General features: G+C 34.9%; 2 protein-coding genes across 7 annotated transcripts in view; one reads left to right on the top strand and one right to left on the bottom strand.

Moving 5' to 3' along the window:
- Positions 1-6663: 6663 nt before the first annotated feature.
- On the bottom strand, positions 6664-12594 carry THAP10 (THAP domain containing 10). The gene is given in 7 exon segments (XM_077123911.1): positions 6664-6841; positions 6843-6923; positions 7029-7097; positions 7099-7128; positions 7130-7176; positions 11584-11820; positions 11822-12594. Coding segments are annotated over 7 exon segments (732 nt in total). The 5' UTR covers positions 11957-12594; the 3' UTR covers positions 6664-6708.
- The window catches only part of LRRC49 (leucine rich repeat containing 49), a 232375-nt gene continuing 224401 nt past the window's right edge, over positions 12233-20206 (top strand). For 3 of the 6 annotated variants that reach the window (XM_077123900.1, XM_077123902.1, XM_077123899.1), the window contains exons 1-2: positions 12236-12606; positions 13291-13347. In XM_077123900.1, the coding sequence (XP_076980015.1) occupies positions 12559-12606; positions 13291-13347 (105 nt within the window). In that variant the 5' untranslated portion in view covers positions 12236-12558. Of the gene's footprint in view, positions 12607-13290; positions 13348-20206 lie in introns of those variants that run through there. The other 3 variants (XM_077123904.1, XM_077123903.1, XM_077123901.1) reach the window with 3 other exon arrangements.

Genomic DNA, 20206 nt, shown 5'->3' with positions numbered 1-20206 from the left:
TCCAATAGAGGATGGCAGTTTAGCATGCATTTGTCATTTCCCAGAGAAGGAAATGAGGGTAGGTGAGGTCTAGGTGATGGTTGTTTAACAGGTGTCTGTGATCTTCCTCACAGATACAGCTGATTTTTGCATATTGACCTTGCCAAAGGCACTTAACGATTCTAGTAGCTTTTTAATAGATTCCTTCAGAATTTCTATGTATGTGATTGGATCATCTCTGAATACAGATCGTTTTATTTCTTTATTTTAACCCCATATGTCTTTATTCTTTGTGGGATTTTTTTTTTTTTTGCCTTTGTTGCACTAATTAGGATCTTCAGTACAATTTTGAATAGAAATATAGAAGACACCATTACCTTATTCCTGGTCTTAGGGACAGAGTATTCAGTCTTTGAACATTAAATGATATTCTCTGTATATAATTCATGAATGCCATTTTTCAGGTTGTGAAAGCTCTTTCTCTTTGTAATTTGCTGAGTTATAATGAATGGATGTTGACTTTTGTCAAATGTTCTGTCTGAATCTAATAAGATGATCAGATGACATTTCTCCTTTGTTCTCTTAATGTTGTCCCTGGATAAAGGCCATGGATTCTTCTGCCCAATGCACTCAATAACCAATTCAGGAAACACCAGGGTTTCAAAGAGAGAAAGAGTCTATTACCACACGTGCAGCAGGAAAGAAGACAGCATAATAGCCCAAAATCTGTCTCCCTGAACAAAGGGGATTCAAGATTTTTAGGAATTCTAACAAGGGGAGATGAGGTTATTTCAGATAGTAAATTCAAAGCAGACAAGACAATAGTGTTAATAGTAAGTTCAAAATAGGAAAGAAAACAATGCTAACATAAGTTGACAGGTGCTATGTTATACTTCAATGGTGGAAGAAAAGTAAACATTGTTAAGCATAGGTTAACATAAGAAGGCAAAGCTATCTATATTCAATTGGCAGAGCCCAGAGGATGTAATTTACAAACTTAAGGGACTCCAGCTAGTTAATGGTCATTTTCCTTAGCATTGAGGTTTATAAGAGACTAACCAGATTGCGGGGTACAGTTCTCATAGTCACTCAGGCATTAGGTAAAAGAGAAGGGCTTTTTTACAATCCCTCCAGATGTCCAAAACAGCTTAATTATAGTTCAGGGCTTCTGGGTGCTTTCCTTTGTCTACTCCAAAATCCCAAAAGCAAAAGAAACATTTATATAATGATTCAGTAATATATTCTTCTTATAATATATTCCTGGATGTGATTTGCCAATTGTTTAAAGACATTTGCATCAATGTTCATAAATAATATTTGTAATTTATTTTCTTATAATATTGTAAGTGAGAAATCAGGATTTAAGGGATGATTTTGATTGCAGAATCATTATATAGATACTCCTTTTTGCTCCCTGGTGTACTGGAGTAGACAAAGGGAAATTCCTGAAATCTCTAAATTGTAATCCATCTTCCTTGATCTCTAATAATGATTGCATAACCATTATTTTATGCCCCATTGATTGTAAAAACTTGTGATTAACCTTCATTTGTACGTAGTTATCCAGCTTTTCAACTTTAGGGTCTTGCAATTACTAAAGACAGCCGCTAATGTTTACTAATGAAGGGTCTTGTATCAGCCTCGGATTAACCAACCCAAAGTCCAAAGTTATCTTGATGACTGAGACTGGATCTAACCAAAGTGGGCCTGCTGGACATGTGCAGTAGCTTATACTTTAACCTACAAGTCATCTATATCTCATTCCACCGTTTTCTTATGTAGTTCTCTAAGCATGTAATCAATCTATGCCTGCTCAATAATTAGATCACCTCTAATTACATCATATGGGGCCACTGTACTCATTATCTTAAACTGTGCCCATCTTTTCCTCTAGTAAAACTATCAGAATTATTGCAGTTCATGGACACATATTTTGGGACTAGGCCATTTGCTTTCCTACTACACACCTAGTAATAAACTCTTTCTTTGAAACCCCAGTGTTTTAGGAATTCTGTTTCTTCTTTTTTTAATATAGGCACTTAAGGCAATAAAATTCCCTCTTAGCACTGCCTCTGTTGCATCTCATAAATTTTGATATGTTGTGTTTTCATTTTCACTTGCCATTTGCCTCAAGATATTTATGGATTTCTCTTGTAATTTCTTCTTTGACTCACAGGTTGTTTAAGACTGTGTTGTTTAGGGTCCATATATTTGTGAATTTTCTGGTCCTCTGCCTATTATTGATTTCCAATTTCTTTCTGTTATGATCTGAGAAAGTGTTTTGTATGATTTCAATCTTTAAAATTTATTGACACTTGCTTTGTGATCTAGCATATAGTCTATCCTTAAGAATGACCCATGAGCACTTAAGAAAGATGTGTATCCTGCTGTTGTGGGGTGTAATGCTCTGTAAATGTCTGTTAAGTCTAGTTCATTTACCATATTATTCAAATTCTCTTTCTTTATTGATGCTCTGTCTAGATGTTGTATCCATTGATGAGAGTGGGGAATTGAAATCTCCAGCTATTATGGTAGATGTGTCTATTTGTTCCTTCAGTGTTATCAGAGTTTGCCTCATGTACTTTGGAGCACTCTGGCTCGGTGCATAAATATTTATGATTGTTATGTCTTCTTGTTGAATTGTTCCTTTTATTAATGCATAGTATCCTTCTTTGTCTCTTTTAATTATTTTACATTTGAAGTCTAATTTGTTGGATATTAGTATAGCTACTCCTGCTCTTTTCTGATTGTTGTTTGCATGAAATATTTTTTCCCAACCTTTCACTTTCAACCTATTTTTGTCCATGGGTCTAAAATGAGTCTCCTGTAGATCGCATATAGGTGGGTCCTATTTTTAAATAATTCTGCCACTCTATGTCTTTTGATTGGGGAGTTTAATCCATTAACATTTAATGTTATTACTGTAAAGGCAGTACTTTCTTCTAGGATTTTTGTCTTTTGGATTTTATATGTCATATCTATTTTTTTTTCCTCTTTTTACCTGTACTGATAATCTTCATTTCTACACTCTTCTCCAGCTCTCTCTTTCCTGCCTTTTCCTATCTGCCTGTAGTGCTCCCTTTAGTATTTCTTTCAGAGCTGGTCTATTAGTCACAAATTCTCTCAGTGATTGTTTGTTTGAAAATATTTTAATTTCCCCTTCATTTTTGTAGTACAATTTTGCTGGATATAGAATTCTTGTTCAGGAGTTTTTCTCATTAAGAATCTTAGATACATCAAACCACTGCCTTTTCACCTCCATGGTTTCTGCTGAGAAATCCACACGTAGTTGGATTGGGCTTCCCTTGTGTGTGATGGATTGCTTTTTTCTTGCTGCTTTCAAAATTCTCTTTCTCTTTGACATCTGACAACCTGATTAGTAAGTGTCTGGGAGTATGTCTATTTGGATGTATTCTGTTCAGGGTTTGCTGCACTTCTTGGATCTGTAATTTTGTGTCTTTCTTAAGAGATGGGAAATTTTCAGTGAATATTTCCTCCAGTAGTCTTTCTCCTCCTCTTCCATTCTTGTCTCCTTCTGAGACAACTGCAACACATATATTTGTGCACTTCATGTTGTCATGCAATTTCCTGAGACCCTGCTCATATTTTTCCATTCTTTTCCCTGTATTTTCTTTTGTGTGTTGGATTTCGGATGTCCAGTCCTCTAGTTCATTAATCCTTTCTTCTGCCTCTTCAAATTTATCATTGTAGGTTTCCATTGCTTTTTTTTTTTTTAACTCTTCTATTGTACCTCTCACTCCCACAAGTTCTGTGATTTGACTTTTCAAACTTTCGAGTTCTTTTTATTCACACAATGTCTTCTTTATATCTTCCCTCAACTCATTGATTTGATTTTTTGATGAGATTTTCCTGTCTGTTCAAACATCCTGAATTGGCTGTTTCAACTTCTGTATCTCATTTGAATTGCTGGTTTATTCCTTTGACTGGGCCATATCTTTGATTTTCTTAGTGTGACTCATTATTTTTTGCTGGTGTCAAGGCATTTGATTTCCTTAATTAGTTTAGTCTGGAAGTTGTTTTCACTCTTTCACCTAGGATTTTCTTGCTGAATAACTTTGTTCTTAATCTGCTCTTTAACATTCAGTTATTAACATAACATTAATCTAGACTGCTAGCATAGGTTCTGTTTAAGTGATCAGAAATTTTTAGTTTTTGTTTTTTTGTTTCTTGCTTTGCCTATATGGAGCCTTTTTTTTTTTTTTTTTTAGGAGGGTCTCCTCAGATATAGACCCCAGTCAGATTTTTCCAGACCAGACAGGCCCAAGTCTCAGGAGGAAAGAGTCGCCAGCATCTGTTTTCCCTGCAGGTGAGACCCAGCAAGTTGTTAGACTTGCCTATGAAGCCTTTAGACTCTGTGCTTTTCCTAACCTGCTCAGCATGTGTCACTTGTCTGCCCATGGCTTCCTACCAGTGTAAAGTGATATGGTGCCTTTAATTTCAGCAGACTCTCTAGTTCTGTGTCAGGTCTCATCTGGTCCACCTGGTCCAGACTGGTGTATGCTGTGTCTGGTCACTGATGTGGCCCCAGAAGTTGTTCTGCACTGCTTCTGCCTATTTACTAGCTGTTCTAGAGGACAAACTAAATTCCACACCTCACTAAGCCACCATTTTGCCCTTCCCCCTTACTATTCTTTCTTATATGTTTGTGAGAACTTACACATGAGATCATCTTGGCTTAGAGTTTTCTTCATGGAAAGAAGTCTAATCACAAATTCAACTTCTTTGAGAGAGAGGTTTATTCAGATTTTCTATTTCTTCTTGTAAATCATCATTTAGTTTCTGATCATGTCCCATCTACTCAGAGAGGCCTTTGTGATCACCCTATCTAAAAGAACTCCCAGCAAACCCTTTTCCCCTGACCAATTATATTCTATCATCCTATCAGACTTTATTTTCTTCAAAGCACTAATCACTTTTTAAATTAACTGTTCATTTCCTTGTATACTTTCTGGCTCTGCCCCCTAATATGTGAGCTCCAAGAAGGCAGAGTTTTTGTCTTTTTGACCAATGCATCCTTAGTATCTAAAACAGTTATCTAGTACAGGGTATATGTTCAATAAACATTTATTGAATAAATAAATGAAATGTGACATAAGAGGTGTTGAGGTAAATACAACTTTGTCTCCCAATAAACTCATCTGGCAATAAAAGAAGATAACTGAAAATATTTATGGCAAAAAACAGTATTATGTAAACTATAAAGTTGTTATATTTACTTTAAAATAAAGTCAGTATTTCATTTTACTCTGGGGGAGTGAAACATTATACAATACATTGTAAAATTATGTAATCAATGAATCAAGTATAAGTTATCAATTTGTGGGAGAAAAAAACTAAGTAAATAGTTTTAAAAAGTGGAGTTGCTGTAGCTATCAAATTAACATGTAGAAATGAGAGTAAGTCATGATGAGTTTGGGGATGAATTATCATTTGAATTAAGGAGACAGGCTATTTCAGAGCTCAAGAGACAATATATGTTTGTTGATAGTATTTAGCTTCAGAAGATTTCAATGCCTAATTAAAAAACACAATGTTCTCTTAAAACACATAACAGGCATCTCAAATCTAAGTCAAAGCAGCAGCAATAATAATAATAATAATAATGATGATGATTGATATATGTTTATACAATCATTGTTCAGGCTCACAATTCCTATTAATAGAATTTATTATTCTTTTTATTAAAATTACACTGTTCAAATTAAGTCAGACCTGAAATTAATTTTGGAAAAAAATCCCTTTGGTATAATTATTTAAACCCTTGAGGATAAAATGCACTTATGTTCTTCCAATTGTGCAGAACTAATAAGACATGTGAGGTGTAAAATGGACATTTATTTTTATTATCAATAGAAGATCAGAGTTATAGTAGGTGTCTCAGAAACCACTGCAACAAATTTACAAAACTGCCAGGGAAGTTTTCCTAGTGAATGGCAGATGGAGAAGGTAAGTTTCACATGCTTATTTCCCAAATGTAGAATTCAGTAGCATAATGCTGACAGAGGAAAAATTGATGTGTTAGAAATATAATTTTTTTGCATGTTAATAATTCCAATGTATAATCAAGCCTGATAATGTGTTACAGTAGGAATGGATACAAATAGATTTCAATAACAAGGTAATTTAAGTAAATGAAACTCTTTTTAAATTGACTCCCTTCAAAAATTTCTGTAAGAGCCTACCTCCACCAGAAATGTTTAGAGGGACTGATCCATAGATCAGGTTATAAACAAACAAACTAAAAAAAAAAATAACAAAAAATAAATAATCAAGGGTAAACGTCTTGGCTTCAATCCCAAATCACTTAATACTATTAGCTTGGCTGTGCTCACTTTTACTGCTCTTTACCTTCAAATTATTTGAAGGTAACTTTCCAACTTGTGAATGTCAAGTAAGTCCCATGCAATTGTTGCTTCTGAACTATGCTTAAATATTCAATATTTTATCTTGATCCGGAAATGTGTTGCTGTTGTGGTGTTTGTTTTACAACCTGGTTTCCAACAGAAGGATAAAAAGAACAAAAGGTAAAAGTAGGCGGTGGGAAGATGTGTGGCAGGATTTTCTCCATTATCTTGACAGACAGGCAAATTTTTGCTTTAGAGCTAAATAAATTTTGCTGATTCTCAACTTTCAAATTATTTTGATGTGTTAGATTTACAAGAGAAAAGACATAAATATGTGAACAAATATTTGAAAATCTATAGCCTATCAAAGCATTTGATGTTGTGTTTTTAATATTTCTTCTTTCACCTGCATAGCTATATAAGACAAATCATTCTGTTCACTCTTGATATTCCAGTCTGTATCTGTTTCTGAATCACTGGGGTAAATGTTAAAGAGAAGCAGTTCTAGACCACGATTCATCTGTTGGAGTATTTGCAGTACACACTTGTTTCCCAAATACTTTCACTTTGGCCTGAATACTTCAGAGAGAACAAATACAAGCACCTATTTTAGACCTTGCTTTTCATACATCCTTCCTGTCCGAAACATCAATTCAATCAGTTAATCAATTGAAGAGTCAAAACATACCGACACTATGGTGAGGAGGCCTTTTCAGGGAAATGTGTGTACTTTTATGCACTGGGCCTTCTTCAGTGAGTAGGTACTGAAGTGACATTTTTATAGATTATTAAAATCGACCTGTGTTTGCATAACTTCATTTTCATATGTAATCTGAAAATATAAATCAGAGAATTATATCAAAGATAAGTTTATCTTCTATAATTTTGTCTTTCCAAAGTTACAAGTAATGAGATAGTATAGCTAATACATTACAAGGTCACATTATTAGTAGGGTTGAAATTTAAACTAAGGCAAACTGGCTCCCCAATCCAAACTCTTGAGCCTTCTGCTATACTGTTTTTACTACCCGTATACCACAAATTGCTAAGCATCTGGTCAGCAGAAATCTGTAAGTTAAGTTATTTGCTTACAGCTCATTATTTTGTTTTTCCTACAATCAAAAGGTGGGAGTTTTAAACTAATGAATGTCATAATAGTAGCATTGTTACAGAAAACCTAATTATCAGCCTTTTAGGCCTTAAAGAGAAATCCTTTAATAAGATAATTTGATTGGCTTTAATACCTTCTGAGAAAAATTACACTGTGAAATGGAAATGGAAATTTCAATTTGTGGGGGAAGGATTAAGGGGATAGTAAATGATAGAAAGGAGGATTTGGGTAACATAATCCATTATGTTAGACGTTTTGTGGTAGAGGGTAAGAAAAGACATTTGGAAAAGAAAAGAGTGCCTGGGAAGAGACGCTAGTAAGTAATAGAGAAATGAAAAACAAATTAAGACATTTTGCAATTTGCCCAGTTTTGGTAGTAGTAACTGCCTTTAGACTACTGAAAAAATGTTTTAATAGGCATCTTTGGTTGGTTGCTGTACCACAGATTATCAATATCCAAGTTGGAGAAATTTTGTGAAGAGTTCCTTTATAAATAATTACACCGAATATCATTAAGTTTTCAAATAAAAATTTAACGGGCTTTCCCTTATTTATGTCTAAAGAATTATGATCAGTTTCCACTGGCGATATCCTCTTCTAAGCCAAGCATTATAAAAGTTTAGAATAAGAATGTTTCTTTACAAAATAGATGTATGTCTGGTAAAATGGAGATTCCCTTTATAATAATAATACATTTACCACAGACAAAAATTTGGATTGTACAAAGACACAAAAATGCGGAAACAGACCTGAGTGTATATGGTCACTTTATTCATGACCAAGTTCACACTGCAGGGCAATGATGAAATACTAGCTTTTTCAACGCAAGGTCCAGAGTCAATCAGGTACCTGCAGGAGGAGAAAAAGTGAAACTTGAACAAAACCTCACATCATATAAAAAAATCACTTCCAAACGGATTGTAGATCTAAATGTGGAAAGTAAAAACAATAAGGTTTCTAGAAAATAAATAGAATGTTTTTAAGAATTACATATAAATTATTGGTAAACTGGTAATTAGTAAAAAATGATTGGGAAAACTGGACTACATTTAAATTAATAACTTAAGCACATCAAAAGATACCATTAAAAGTGAAGAGGAACTCCTAGAGCAGGGTATTCAAAATATATGTAACTCCAATGTGAAAAACTGGCAATTCCAAGTACTGACAAGAATGTGGAACAATGTAAACTCTCATATGCTGCAGGTACAAGTGTAATTTGGTACAACTATTTTAGAAAATTATTTGACATTATCTACTAAAGTTTAATATATCCCCACCTATGATCCAGCAATCCTAGATCTATGCCACCAGAAATGTGTGTACCTGTGACCACCAAAAGACAAAATGTTTATAGTAGCATTATTATGATACTGCCAAACTGGTAACAACCCAAATATCCAACAAAAGAACAGATAAAGAAATTCAGGCATATTCATACAATGGAATACTATATGATAATAAAAACAAACCACTGCTATATGCAACAATATGAATGAATCTCACAAATATAAAATAAGTCAGACACAAAAGAATGCTTACACCATGATTCCACTTTCATGAAGTTCAAAAAACATAAACTTGATTACCTTTGAGAAGGAGGAGGGGACTGTAGATTGGGGCGATATAAGATCCCCTATAGTGGTTGTAATGTCTTATCTCTATGACCTGGTTTGTGCTTATACAAGTATATCTTGATCATTTCATGAGCTACCCACTTAAGATTTGTGTAGTCTTCTGTATATTTGCTATACTTCAATTAAACCGTTAAAAATAGGAAAAACCAAGGAGGCAAAATTAACAGTTAAGGAGAAACAACAATCATAGTGGCATGAGGCAAAATTTCACACTGTATATGTTGCTCCTTAGAACTTCCTTCCTTCCTTAGAGGTAGCCCCTATTCTCTTCTCAAGCTCCCTAAAGGTAGGGAACATTCATACTGGTATAGTGCCAAGAACCCAGGACAATGCTTGCAGTAGCAATTATAGAATGACTGGAAATTTGATTTCAAGTCATTTGGTAGGATTGGAAATGAAAATATCAATGGAGTAAGGATTCAGAAGTGGTACAAACTGTTAGCAATGTTATTGGGGTTCTCTATCCAACCAGGCTAAAAATTTATTGCCATCAATTCGAAATGAGCTTGTTTTGTTTTTACCTTATATACTTCTAAAGTGACTTAGAATTATAGTTTCCTAATAACTCTGAAAGTAATATGTATTGTTAAAATGCTGGTTGGGTATACTTACTAATTGGAGAATAGATTTGGTATCTATTGTGCATTTGTTTCTCAAGTATTAGCTGTTTTTAGTTTTTATTATATTATAAAATCTTCAGTTGTTTCACTAGTCTCACTTTTCTACTCCCAAGTTTTGACTAGGTGGTAATAATTATGGGGAAGAAAAATGGGGTAGGGATGTGTGTAAGGCACATGTTTAGTATTTATTATCATACTACATAATTATATTTACATTACTACATATTTATATTTAAGTTTAGATAGGTAGCCATGGTGAATAGGTTCATGGAAAGGGCAGACGTCTTGATAGATAGTTCAGTAAAAGAGAAACTAGCAGAGAATGGAAAACTCTACTGTAACACAAAAAACTGTTCTTCTGGTCACTTAATCATTCCACAATATTTATTGAACTCCTTAAACTGCAAAACACTGTTCTAGGCACTGGAGATACAATGGTAAACAAATCACATACAATCCTTGCTCTCCTGGAGCTTACATTCTAATGTGTAAAACAGACATTAAGCAAACTACATAATTATTTCATGATACAGTGAGTGTTATTGCAGTAAGAGAATGGGAGTACATAATTAGGGACTCAAGAGGGAAAAATGTTTGAGCTGATTTTTGAAGGAAATGGATTTTTGATGGGGAATGGGAGAGGCATAATCCCAGGGTACTGCAAGGAACCGCTGAGCAAAGACTTATTGGTAGAAAGGAACGTAGTCTGTTCAAGACCTGAAAAGGTCAGCATGACTGGTGCACAGTGAGCAACAGGGACAGTGGCCTTGCATAAAACTGGCCTGGTAGGCAGGGGCAAACAGCATGCAGGACCATGAGAGCATTAATAATTTTGTTCTTCATCCTAATAATTATAGGATTCCATTAAAGGGTCCTAAGTACCCATTCCAAGGTAGAAAGCATGTGGATATTGCAGAAAAAGTATTGGTCTGGCAATCAGACCTAGAGCAAGTATTACAGGTCCTTAAATTTTAACCCCCTTGACTGGCTTCCGCATGCAAATATTTTGAGTCTAGATTAGACCACTCAAGTTTCCTTCAGTTCTAAAATTCTATGAGTGCCTTTGCATATTCAAGACCAAGTAAGTTCCAGGTCGATGGACTTCTTGGTAAACTCTTCCCATCTACAGAAATGAACATCACTTAGATATAATTAAGAGCCATCATTTAATCCATGTAATGATAAGACTGAAATTTGATTATCACAAAGAAGGCTGAGAAGTCTTCTTAAAGATGGGAAGTGGGGAAGAAGGTAATAGAAACCAGGTGCAAACTGAATGTAATGAGTGCTTATAAGGATTAGAAAAATAGGCAAAAGAAGAGACCAAGATGGGGAGATTCTGCTCACTAGAAATATTTAACTTAAAGGCAACTGGTGGCAGTTCACAGGGAAGTTTATGGGTGGAAAGGGTTTATTAACAAGCCTTATCTTTATCAGTAATTCTGCATCCCATCCCACCCCCAATCTTTGACAAGTATAATCCATGTTTACTCAAGCTTAGGTAATATGTTAATGAAACACGGTTTCAAGCATCATTCCTTGAGATTTGCTGAAATTAAACTCTTTCTATCTAAAAACTCTGGAGCAGCGAGTGAAGGAGACTCTATACTCCAAAGAACAAGTCTGCCTGTTCGTATGAATTTGGAGGGAGGAGCAGGTAGAAGGAATTGACTAGGTCACTTAATTCAAAATTGTTAATGCTACTTGGGACCCTGGAGGTTACTTCTAAACCACACTGCTAATCTTACAGATGAGAAAACAGAAATTTTGGACTTGAAGTGTTTTTACCAAGGTGACACGAAGTGAAGGAGCCTAGAATTCAGTCCAGAGATCCTTCCACGACCTCTGGGGCCTCCTGAGTTTCCTTTTACCCGTGAAGCCGCAGCCCCCGTCCCAGCTCAGGGTGTACAACAGGCTGGACCTGGGGCAGCCTCAGATTGCCTGGCCGCCTGGAACTCTCCGCCATTTTCGGGAACCGCTTGGTCTCCCTCTTCTTTCCCCTTAGATGCTGGAGGGGGCACCCACTGCCGAGTGGGCACAGCAGGTTCTTCTGGATTATAAGAAGAGATATAAAGGGCAAAGCGGACAGAACAGATGACGGAGCGGTAGATCATTACCCCAGTACAAGTCCGCGCGGCCGTACGGCACGAAATGGTAGCACAGCAGTCGTATCACCCGCTCCTTGGGGAAGCAAAACCGCGACTTCCCGGATTTGGTGGTGTTGCCGCAGTGGGCAGCCGGCATTGCTGACCCTTTTGGTACCGGGTAGGTTGGTCCTCCAGCTCTCCGCACGCTCCTAGCTGCTGCCTGGCAAAGGCAGGTTCCCCCTTCACCTGCAGCCTCTAGGCCGTACCTCCTTCCTTCCCCTATCTCTAGTAGCCGGAAGCGCAGAACTGGGGACCCAAATGGAAGAGTATCCGGCTCCGTGATAGCCTACTTCTCCCTCCAGTGCATCCCTACAGCAAGTGGTTACAGGCAGGGGGATACAAATTTCGCGCGGGTTGCGTTGAGGTAGGCCATAAAGAGGAACGGACCGGAAGTGCTTGTTGTCATAGTTACCGGTGAGGCCAGCCCCTTCCCTATTTTATCCTATTCCCAGTCCTCTTGTTCTGTTTTTATGAGGCTGGGAAAATAGGACTAGGAAGTGCACTGGAATCCCACAAATACAATCAGAGACTACAATGACTGCTTCGACCAGTTGATTTGGGAGAGGACCAGACCGGAAATTGTAGTTTCCATGGTAATCCCTGAGAGGGTTGCCTAGGAGATGACCCCTTTCGATCTCTGAGTCTCTGCTGTAGCGTCACCTCGAAGGTAGATCGAACAGATCTTTGACTATCTCTACCATGATTCCCGGGAAATACCGCTCTGTGTCTGGCCGGACTGCGAACAATGTAGGTTTGGGTCCTTCTTTTTTCCCATTCACATCGTCCTTCCTAACTGGCGTCTTTCTCCAATATGATGGGCTTTGTCCTACATTATTGGGAACTGGACCACTGGGTTTGCTCAAGCTATTGTCTGACCAAGGTCTGAGCTTCGTGGACAGGACCAAGGCACTTGCGGGGGCGGGTATTTAATATTAGATGATGGGTATTTTAAAGTCTTTTTTAGGATCTAGGCTTCCCAGAAGGTGGAGCTGGTCTGCTGTGAAAGACTCGGGATCATTTAAATTTCTTTAATCATCGGTTCCTTTATTATTATTATTATTATTATTATTAACTGAGAAAATTTATTATCGATAGCCACTTCCATCTCCTTCACAGGTGCCACTGGGATATATATTTAGACCTGAAACGGCAAGTGTGGAAAGCGTGAAGGACTAGGTAGAGGATTAAATTGCTGCCGACATTTTGAGAAATAAATCAGAGTAAAACCTTTAATTCTTAGTTGTGATTTTATTTTCAGGAAATCCTCAGAAATGTCCATTTGCCAAAAACAAACAAAAAAGAAACATTGTTTTATCCTTTGTTATATTTTTATGATATTATTTTTGGAAATAAAAGTATATATATGTGTGTATATATGTATATATCTTTAAATTAAGAACACATTCTCATGGTTTAATTTTTAAATTTAAGGTGAATTGTGGGCTTCATCTGGTTATTCAGACATCATCACTTCCTGAAAAAAACAAAGTAAGTTTTTTTTACTTTTTGGATATAAATCGAAGATAAATTATTTTATATTCTGTACATATAGTAGGATGACTTTAAAGACTAGAATCTGAATGGGAATTTTACCCATATTTCCTTTACCAACGGAGGCTAATTCTTATTTTCTTCCTGCATAAAGCCAGAATTAACCCTCTTTTAATAACTTAAACTTATGTCATTGATCCCAAGAAATATTTTTTCCTTTTTATTTTGAAATAATTTCAAACATTCATGACAATTGCAAAAATAATATGAAATCCATACAGAGAACCTCAATATACCCCCCCACTCAGATATCCAGATTTGCCAACTCTTAACATTTTGCCACATTTGCCATTTCATTCTATCTACCTACTTACCTATCATCCCTATCTATCTATCTATCTATCTATCTATCTATCTCTATCCATTTTGTAAACATTTGAGAGTAGTTTGTATACCTCATACTCTTTGAACACTTAATATTTTCATGTACATTTCCTAAGAATGATATTCACTTATATAACCATTTTAAGTTCAGTTATCAAATTGAAGAAATTTAATACTGATGTAAAGCTTACAGTCTGTATTCCATTTTTTTTCATATGGCCCAATGATGTAATTTTGGGCCCTTTGACCTTCGTTATTTGATCCAGTCTAGGGTTATTGCATTTGATTGTTATTGTCTTTTTAGTACATTTTAAAAGAACTGTAGAAACATACATACAACATAAACTTTCCCATTGCAACCACTGTTGAGCATACCATTTAGTGGATTAATCACATTCACAATGTAATAGTACCCTTACCACCATCCATTAGCAGAACTTTCCCATTCCCACAAATGAAAGCCCTACACCCATTATGTATTAATTCCTCCCCATTCCCTGCTCTTCCTTCATCCCCTGCGCCTAGTAACCTTCTACTTTCCATCTGTATGAATTTGAATAGTCTAATTATCTCATATTAGCTGAATCACACAATATCTATCCCTCTGTGCCTGAATTACTTCATTCTATATGTCTTCAAGGTTTATCCATGTAGTAGTGTATATTAGAACTTCATTTTTGCTCATAGTTTTTCCGTTCTCCCATTTTAAATTATTTTTTAACATTTTTTATTAGACAAGTTATAGGTTTACAGAAAAATCATGCAGAAAATAAAGAGTTCTTATATTCCACCCCCAATACACACAGTTTTCCCTATTATTAAGGCTTTGCATTAGTGTGATACCTTTGTTACAATTGATGAAACAGTGTAATTATAATTATACTATTAACCTTAGTCCATAGTTTACATTAGGGTTCATTATTTGGGTTGTGCAGTCCTGCTTTTTTTTTTTTTTTTCCGATTTTTATACTAGTAACAGCTATATAACCTAAAATTTTACCTTTTGACCATATTAAAATATATAATTCACAGTATTATATCACCATCACCACCATCCATTGCCAAAACTTTTCCATCAAACCAAACTGAAACTCAGTACCAATTAAGCATTAACTGCCCATTCCCTACCCCCACCCCAACCCCTGATAACCTGTGTTCTAGTATGTCTATGAATTTGTTTCTTCTAATTATTTCATATCAATGAGATCATATAATATTTGTCCTTTTGTGTCTGGTTTATTCACTTACTATGATATCTTTAAGGTTCACCCTTGTGTGTTTCAGAACTTCAATCCTTTTTATAGCTGAATAATATTACATTGTAAGTGTATACCACATTATGTTTATCATTCATTGGCTGATGGACATTTGAGTTGTTTCCATCTTTTGGATTTTATGAATAATGCTGCTGTGAACATAGGTGTACAAATATTTGTCTTAGGATTCCTGCTTTCAGTTTTTTGGGATATATACCCAGCAGTGGAATTTCTGGGTCACATGGTAGTTCTATGTTTAACGTTTTGAGGTATTGCCAAACATTTTCCACAATGGCTGCACCATTTTACATTCCTACCAATAATATCCTAGGATTTCTATTTTCCACATCCTTGCCAGTACTTGCTATTTTCCATTTTTTAAAAGTAGCCATTCTCATGGGTGTGAGGTGGCATCTTATTGTGGTTTTGGTTTGCATTTCCCTAATAAATGATGATGTTGAGCATCTTCTCAGGTGCTTATTGGCCATTTGTATGTCTTCTTTGGAGAAATGCCTTTTCAAGTCCCTTGCCCCTTTTAAATTCATTTGCTTGTCTTTTTGTTGTTGAGTTTTAGGAGTTCTTTATATATTCAGGAAATTAAACCCTATTAGGCATATGGCATATTTTCTCCCATTCTTTTTTTTTGTCTTTTCACTTTTTTTTTTACATGGACAGGCACCGGGAATCAAACCCGGGTCCTCGGGCATGGCAGGCAAGCACTCTTACCTGCTGAGCCACTGTGGCCCGCCCTCTTTTCACTTTCTTGTTAATATCCTTAGATGTCCAAGTTTTACATTTTGAAGCCCAATTTACCTATTTTTTCTTTTGTTTCTCCCTCATCTATTATAAGGTCCTGAAGATATTTCCCTGTTTTCTTCTGAGTTTTATAATTTTATCCCTTTTATTTAGGTTATATATAGTTTTATATATAGTGTGAGATAGGGGCCCCCTTTCATTTTTTTACATGCAGATATCCATGCAAAAAGTCTTTTACTGTTAATCTGATGTTTGCTATGGTTTTTCATATATGCCCTTTATTATGTTGAGGAAGTTCCCTCCTATTCCTATTTTTCTAAGTGTTTTTAACATGAAACGTTTCTGGATTTTGGTTAATGCCTTTTCTGCATCAACTGATGTGATCATGTAGTATATTTCTTTTTCTTGTGTTGAACCACACTTGCATACTTGGGATAAAGTCCACTTGTTCATGGTGTATAATTATTTTAATTTGCTTTTGGACGCAGTTTGCTAGAACTCACATCTTTATTCGTAAGGGATATTGGCCTCTCATATTCTTTTGTTTTGATTTCTATAACTGGCTTTGGCATTAGGGTGATACTGACCTCGTAAAATTAATTAGGAAGTCTTCCCACCTCTCCAGTTTTTTTGAAGAGTTTGAGGAGGATTAGTGTTAATTTTTTTTGACAGTTGGTAAAATTCACCAATACAGCCATCTTGTCCTAGACTTTTCTTTGTTGGGAGTTTTCTTTTTTTTTTTAATTAATAATTGTTCTTGTTAGAGAATTTATAGGTTTACAGAAATATCCATAAAATATATAAAATACAGCATTCTCTTATACAACCCTATTAATACCTTGCATTAGTAAAGTGTATTTATTATACTTTATGAAATAACATTTTTATAATTGTACTGTTAACTATAGTCCATTGTTTACAATGCAGTTCATTGTGTTGTACAGTCCTGTTTTTCTTTTAATTTTTATAATAGTAACATGTATGACCTGAAATTTTCCCTTTTAACCATGTTCACATATTAATCTAGTGCTGCTAATTATATTCACAATGTTGTACTACCATCACCACCATCCAAAACTTTACAATCAACCTCAATAAAAATTTTGTACAAATTAAGGATTAATTCCCCATTCCCTACCTCCAACCCAGGCCCTGGTTACCTATATTGTAGATTCTGAACATTTGTGTGCATACATCTGTTCAAGTCCCTGCTGGGTCATATGGTAATTCTATACTTATCTTTCTGAGGAACTGCCAAATTGTCTTCCACAGTGGCTGCACCATTTTACATTCCCACCAGCAATGAATAAGTGTTCCTATTTCTCTATATCATCTCCAACACTTGTAGTTTTCTGCTTTCTTTAGCAGTAACCATTCTAGTGATATGGAATGATATTGCACTTGTGGTTTTGATTTGCATTTCCCTAATAGCTAATTAGGTTGAACATCTTTTCCTCTTTGAAGAAATGTATATTCAATCTTTTACACATTTTTAAAATTAATTTTTAAATTAAAAAATATATATATAACACCAAACAAACACAAACTTTCTTAACTTTTGATCATTCTGTTCTGCATATATAATCAGTAATTCACAGTATCATCACATAATTGCATATTCATCATCCTGATCATTTCTGGGAACATTTGCATCTATTCAGAAAAAGAAATAAAAAGAAAACAGGAAAAAATTCATGCGTACCATACCCCTTACCCCTCCCTTTCATTGATCACTAGCATTTCAATCTAAATTTATTTTAACATTTTTCCCCCTATTATTTATTTTTAGTCCATATGTTCTACTCGTCTCTTGATAAGGTAGATAAAAGGAGCATCAGCAACAAGGTTTTCACAATCACACAGTCACATTGGTTTTACACATTTTTTAATTGGGTTGTTTGTCTTTTTGTTGTTGAATTGTAGGATTTCTTTATAAATTCTGGATATGACACCCTTATCAGATATATGGTTTCCAAACATTTCTTCCCATTCTGTAGCTTATATTTATTTAGGTTAGGATGAAAGTCTTTGATGTACAAAAGTTTTTAATTTTGATGGAGTACCATTTATCTATTTTTTCTTTTGTTGTTTGTGTTTTGGGTGTAAAGTCTAAGAGGTTATTGCCTAACACAGGATCCTGAAGATGCTTTCCTGCATTTTCTTCTAGGAGTTTTACAGTCCTAGTTCTTATATTTAGGTCTTTAATCCATTTTGAGTTAACTTTGTATATTGTATGAGGTAGGGGACCCTTTCATTTTTTTGCATACGTATATCCAGTTCAGTTGGGAGGTTTTTTGTTTGTTTTATTTTTTTTTTTTTGCATAGGTGGGTACCGGGAATCGAACCCAGGTCTACGGCATGACAGGTGAGAATTCTGAGTTGGGAGGTTTTTTTATTACTATTTAACCTCTTGTTTTTGGTCTATTGAGATCTTCTGTTTCTTCTTGAGTTAGTTTAGTTTGTTTGGGTGTTTCTAGGAATTTGTCTATTTACTCTAGGTTGCCTAATTTGTTGGTGTACAATTTTTCATAATATCCTCTTATAATCCTTTTATATTTCTGTGGGGTTTGTAGTAATGTCCCCCCTTTCATTTCATTTCTTTTCTTTTTTATGTTTTAGAAATGCAAGGCATTTTTATTATTTAGTAATCCCCTTTCATTTCTGGTTTTTGTTATTTGAATCTTTTTTTCTTTCTCAGTCTCTTAAAGGTTTTTTAAGTTTATTGATCTTTTTCAGAGAACCAACTTTTTGTTTTTATTGATTCTATTCTTTTTTGTTCTTTTTTTCATTTTTCTCCACTCTAATCTTTATTATTTCCTTCCTGTGCTCACTTTTGGTTTGTTTGCTCTTCTTTTGCTGTTCCTTCAGGATGTCAGCTTAGGTTACTGATTTGATATCTTTCTTCTTTTTTAGTGTGAGCAAGTTAGACTTATAAATTTCCCTCTAAGCACTGCCTTTGCTATATCCCATAAGTTTTGCTATGTTGAATTTTCATTTTCATTCATCTTAAGGTATTTGCCAATTTCCCTGGTGATTTCTTCTTTGACCCATTGGTTTTTTAAGACCAAGAGGTAATTTTTTGATATTTAAACATTTATAAAATGAGAATACTTCTTATAGTTGATGGCATGTCGTAGTTCAGTTGGGAGAGGTTTTCCTTTCTTAGATGTGGGTAAAATAATGGTGCTTCTTATTACTGATGGTATCTTAAAATGGTAAAATGTGGTAATTTGGGTGAACATATCTAAACATCCCCTTTAAAATCAGGGGATAAAAAAATAGATTCACAGTGGAAATATATTAGGCTTAATATGGTTTAGAGGTGAAGATATGAAGATGAGATTTTTTTCTGCATACAATTTGCCCATAATATCCCTGTCATTTTCATAATTTCTGGCCTTTGATTTGTCTTTTGAGGTTTTGAAACCCACATCTTTTCCCCCTTCCTCTCTCACTTTAATATTCAGTTAAACATACATACTTCCCACACAATCATTTCTCAAGACAATTTTTCCTCCTTTGCCAAGTGGACACCTCCAACCTTCACAATTCAGTTGTTTACTAAAAAGATGTTAAATATATGTCACTGGAAGCACTGTAAAGTGAAGGGCAGTTTATAGATAATGGCATGAGACGATAAAGAAGGGCAAAAGAAGATATATGGCTTAAGGACACCATTAATCAAGCAGGCAGCAGTTTGTGAAAACCTGGGAAACAGACCATTTTGATCATCTTAAATAAACAGTGGTTAATTAGATTAATTGCAAATATTATATTTTATAATTGGACATAATGGATTCCTCCAAAGATTTGCCAATTGATTTCAATGGGCAAATCCTATTCTGCCATTATAGTGTGTTAATAAGCAACTGCACACCTCATCCATATTCTTTCCAAACCATTTATTTTCTTTGGTGTGGATTCTGAGAAAATATCTCTTATATTTCATAAGGGTATAATACAATGCTATTATAATGTTTGTAGTATATGGGTGAAATAGGACCATCACAATTCTTTAAAAATATTTATTTAGAACTTTTTAAGGGTAATCATGTTTTATTTTTATTTTTCTCAATCTTCCTACTAGATAATTATATAATATCAATTTAGTAAAAATCTTTCTTATATGGTTTAAATATGCAATTTTGTTATGTTATAATTGGACACTTAAAGGAAGTTTAATGATCAGACATAGTGACTTTTTCAACAGCATTTAGTTTTTATTTTATTATATACATGTTTGGAGAGAATGATCCTTTTAATTTTATTTAGGGTAAGGGTGTAGGGTATGGGAAGTACCTCACAATGGAGCATGTGTTCATCTGACCTTATGAAATTGACACTGATTTTTCTGTGTCTGATAATATACACATAAAATTTGCTATTTAAGTATATTTACAATGTCATATAACCATCACCATATCTCAGTTGCAGAACTTTCTCAGAATCCCTGTACTCAT

This window comes from Tamandua tetradactyla, chromosome 12 (genome assembly GCF_023851605.1).
Source record: "Tamandua tetradactyla isolate mTamTet1 chromosome 12, mTamTet1.pri, whole genome shotgun sequence".
In the NCBI taxonomy this organism is placed as follows: Eukaryota; Metazoa; Chordata; class Mammalia; order Pilosa; family Myrmecophagidae; genus Tamandua; species Tamandua tetradactyla.
Note: the sequence above shows the minus strand (reverse complement) of the source record. Positions and strands in the feature narration are given on the sequence as shown.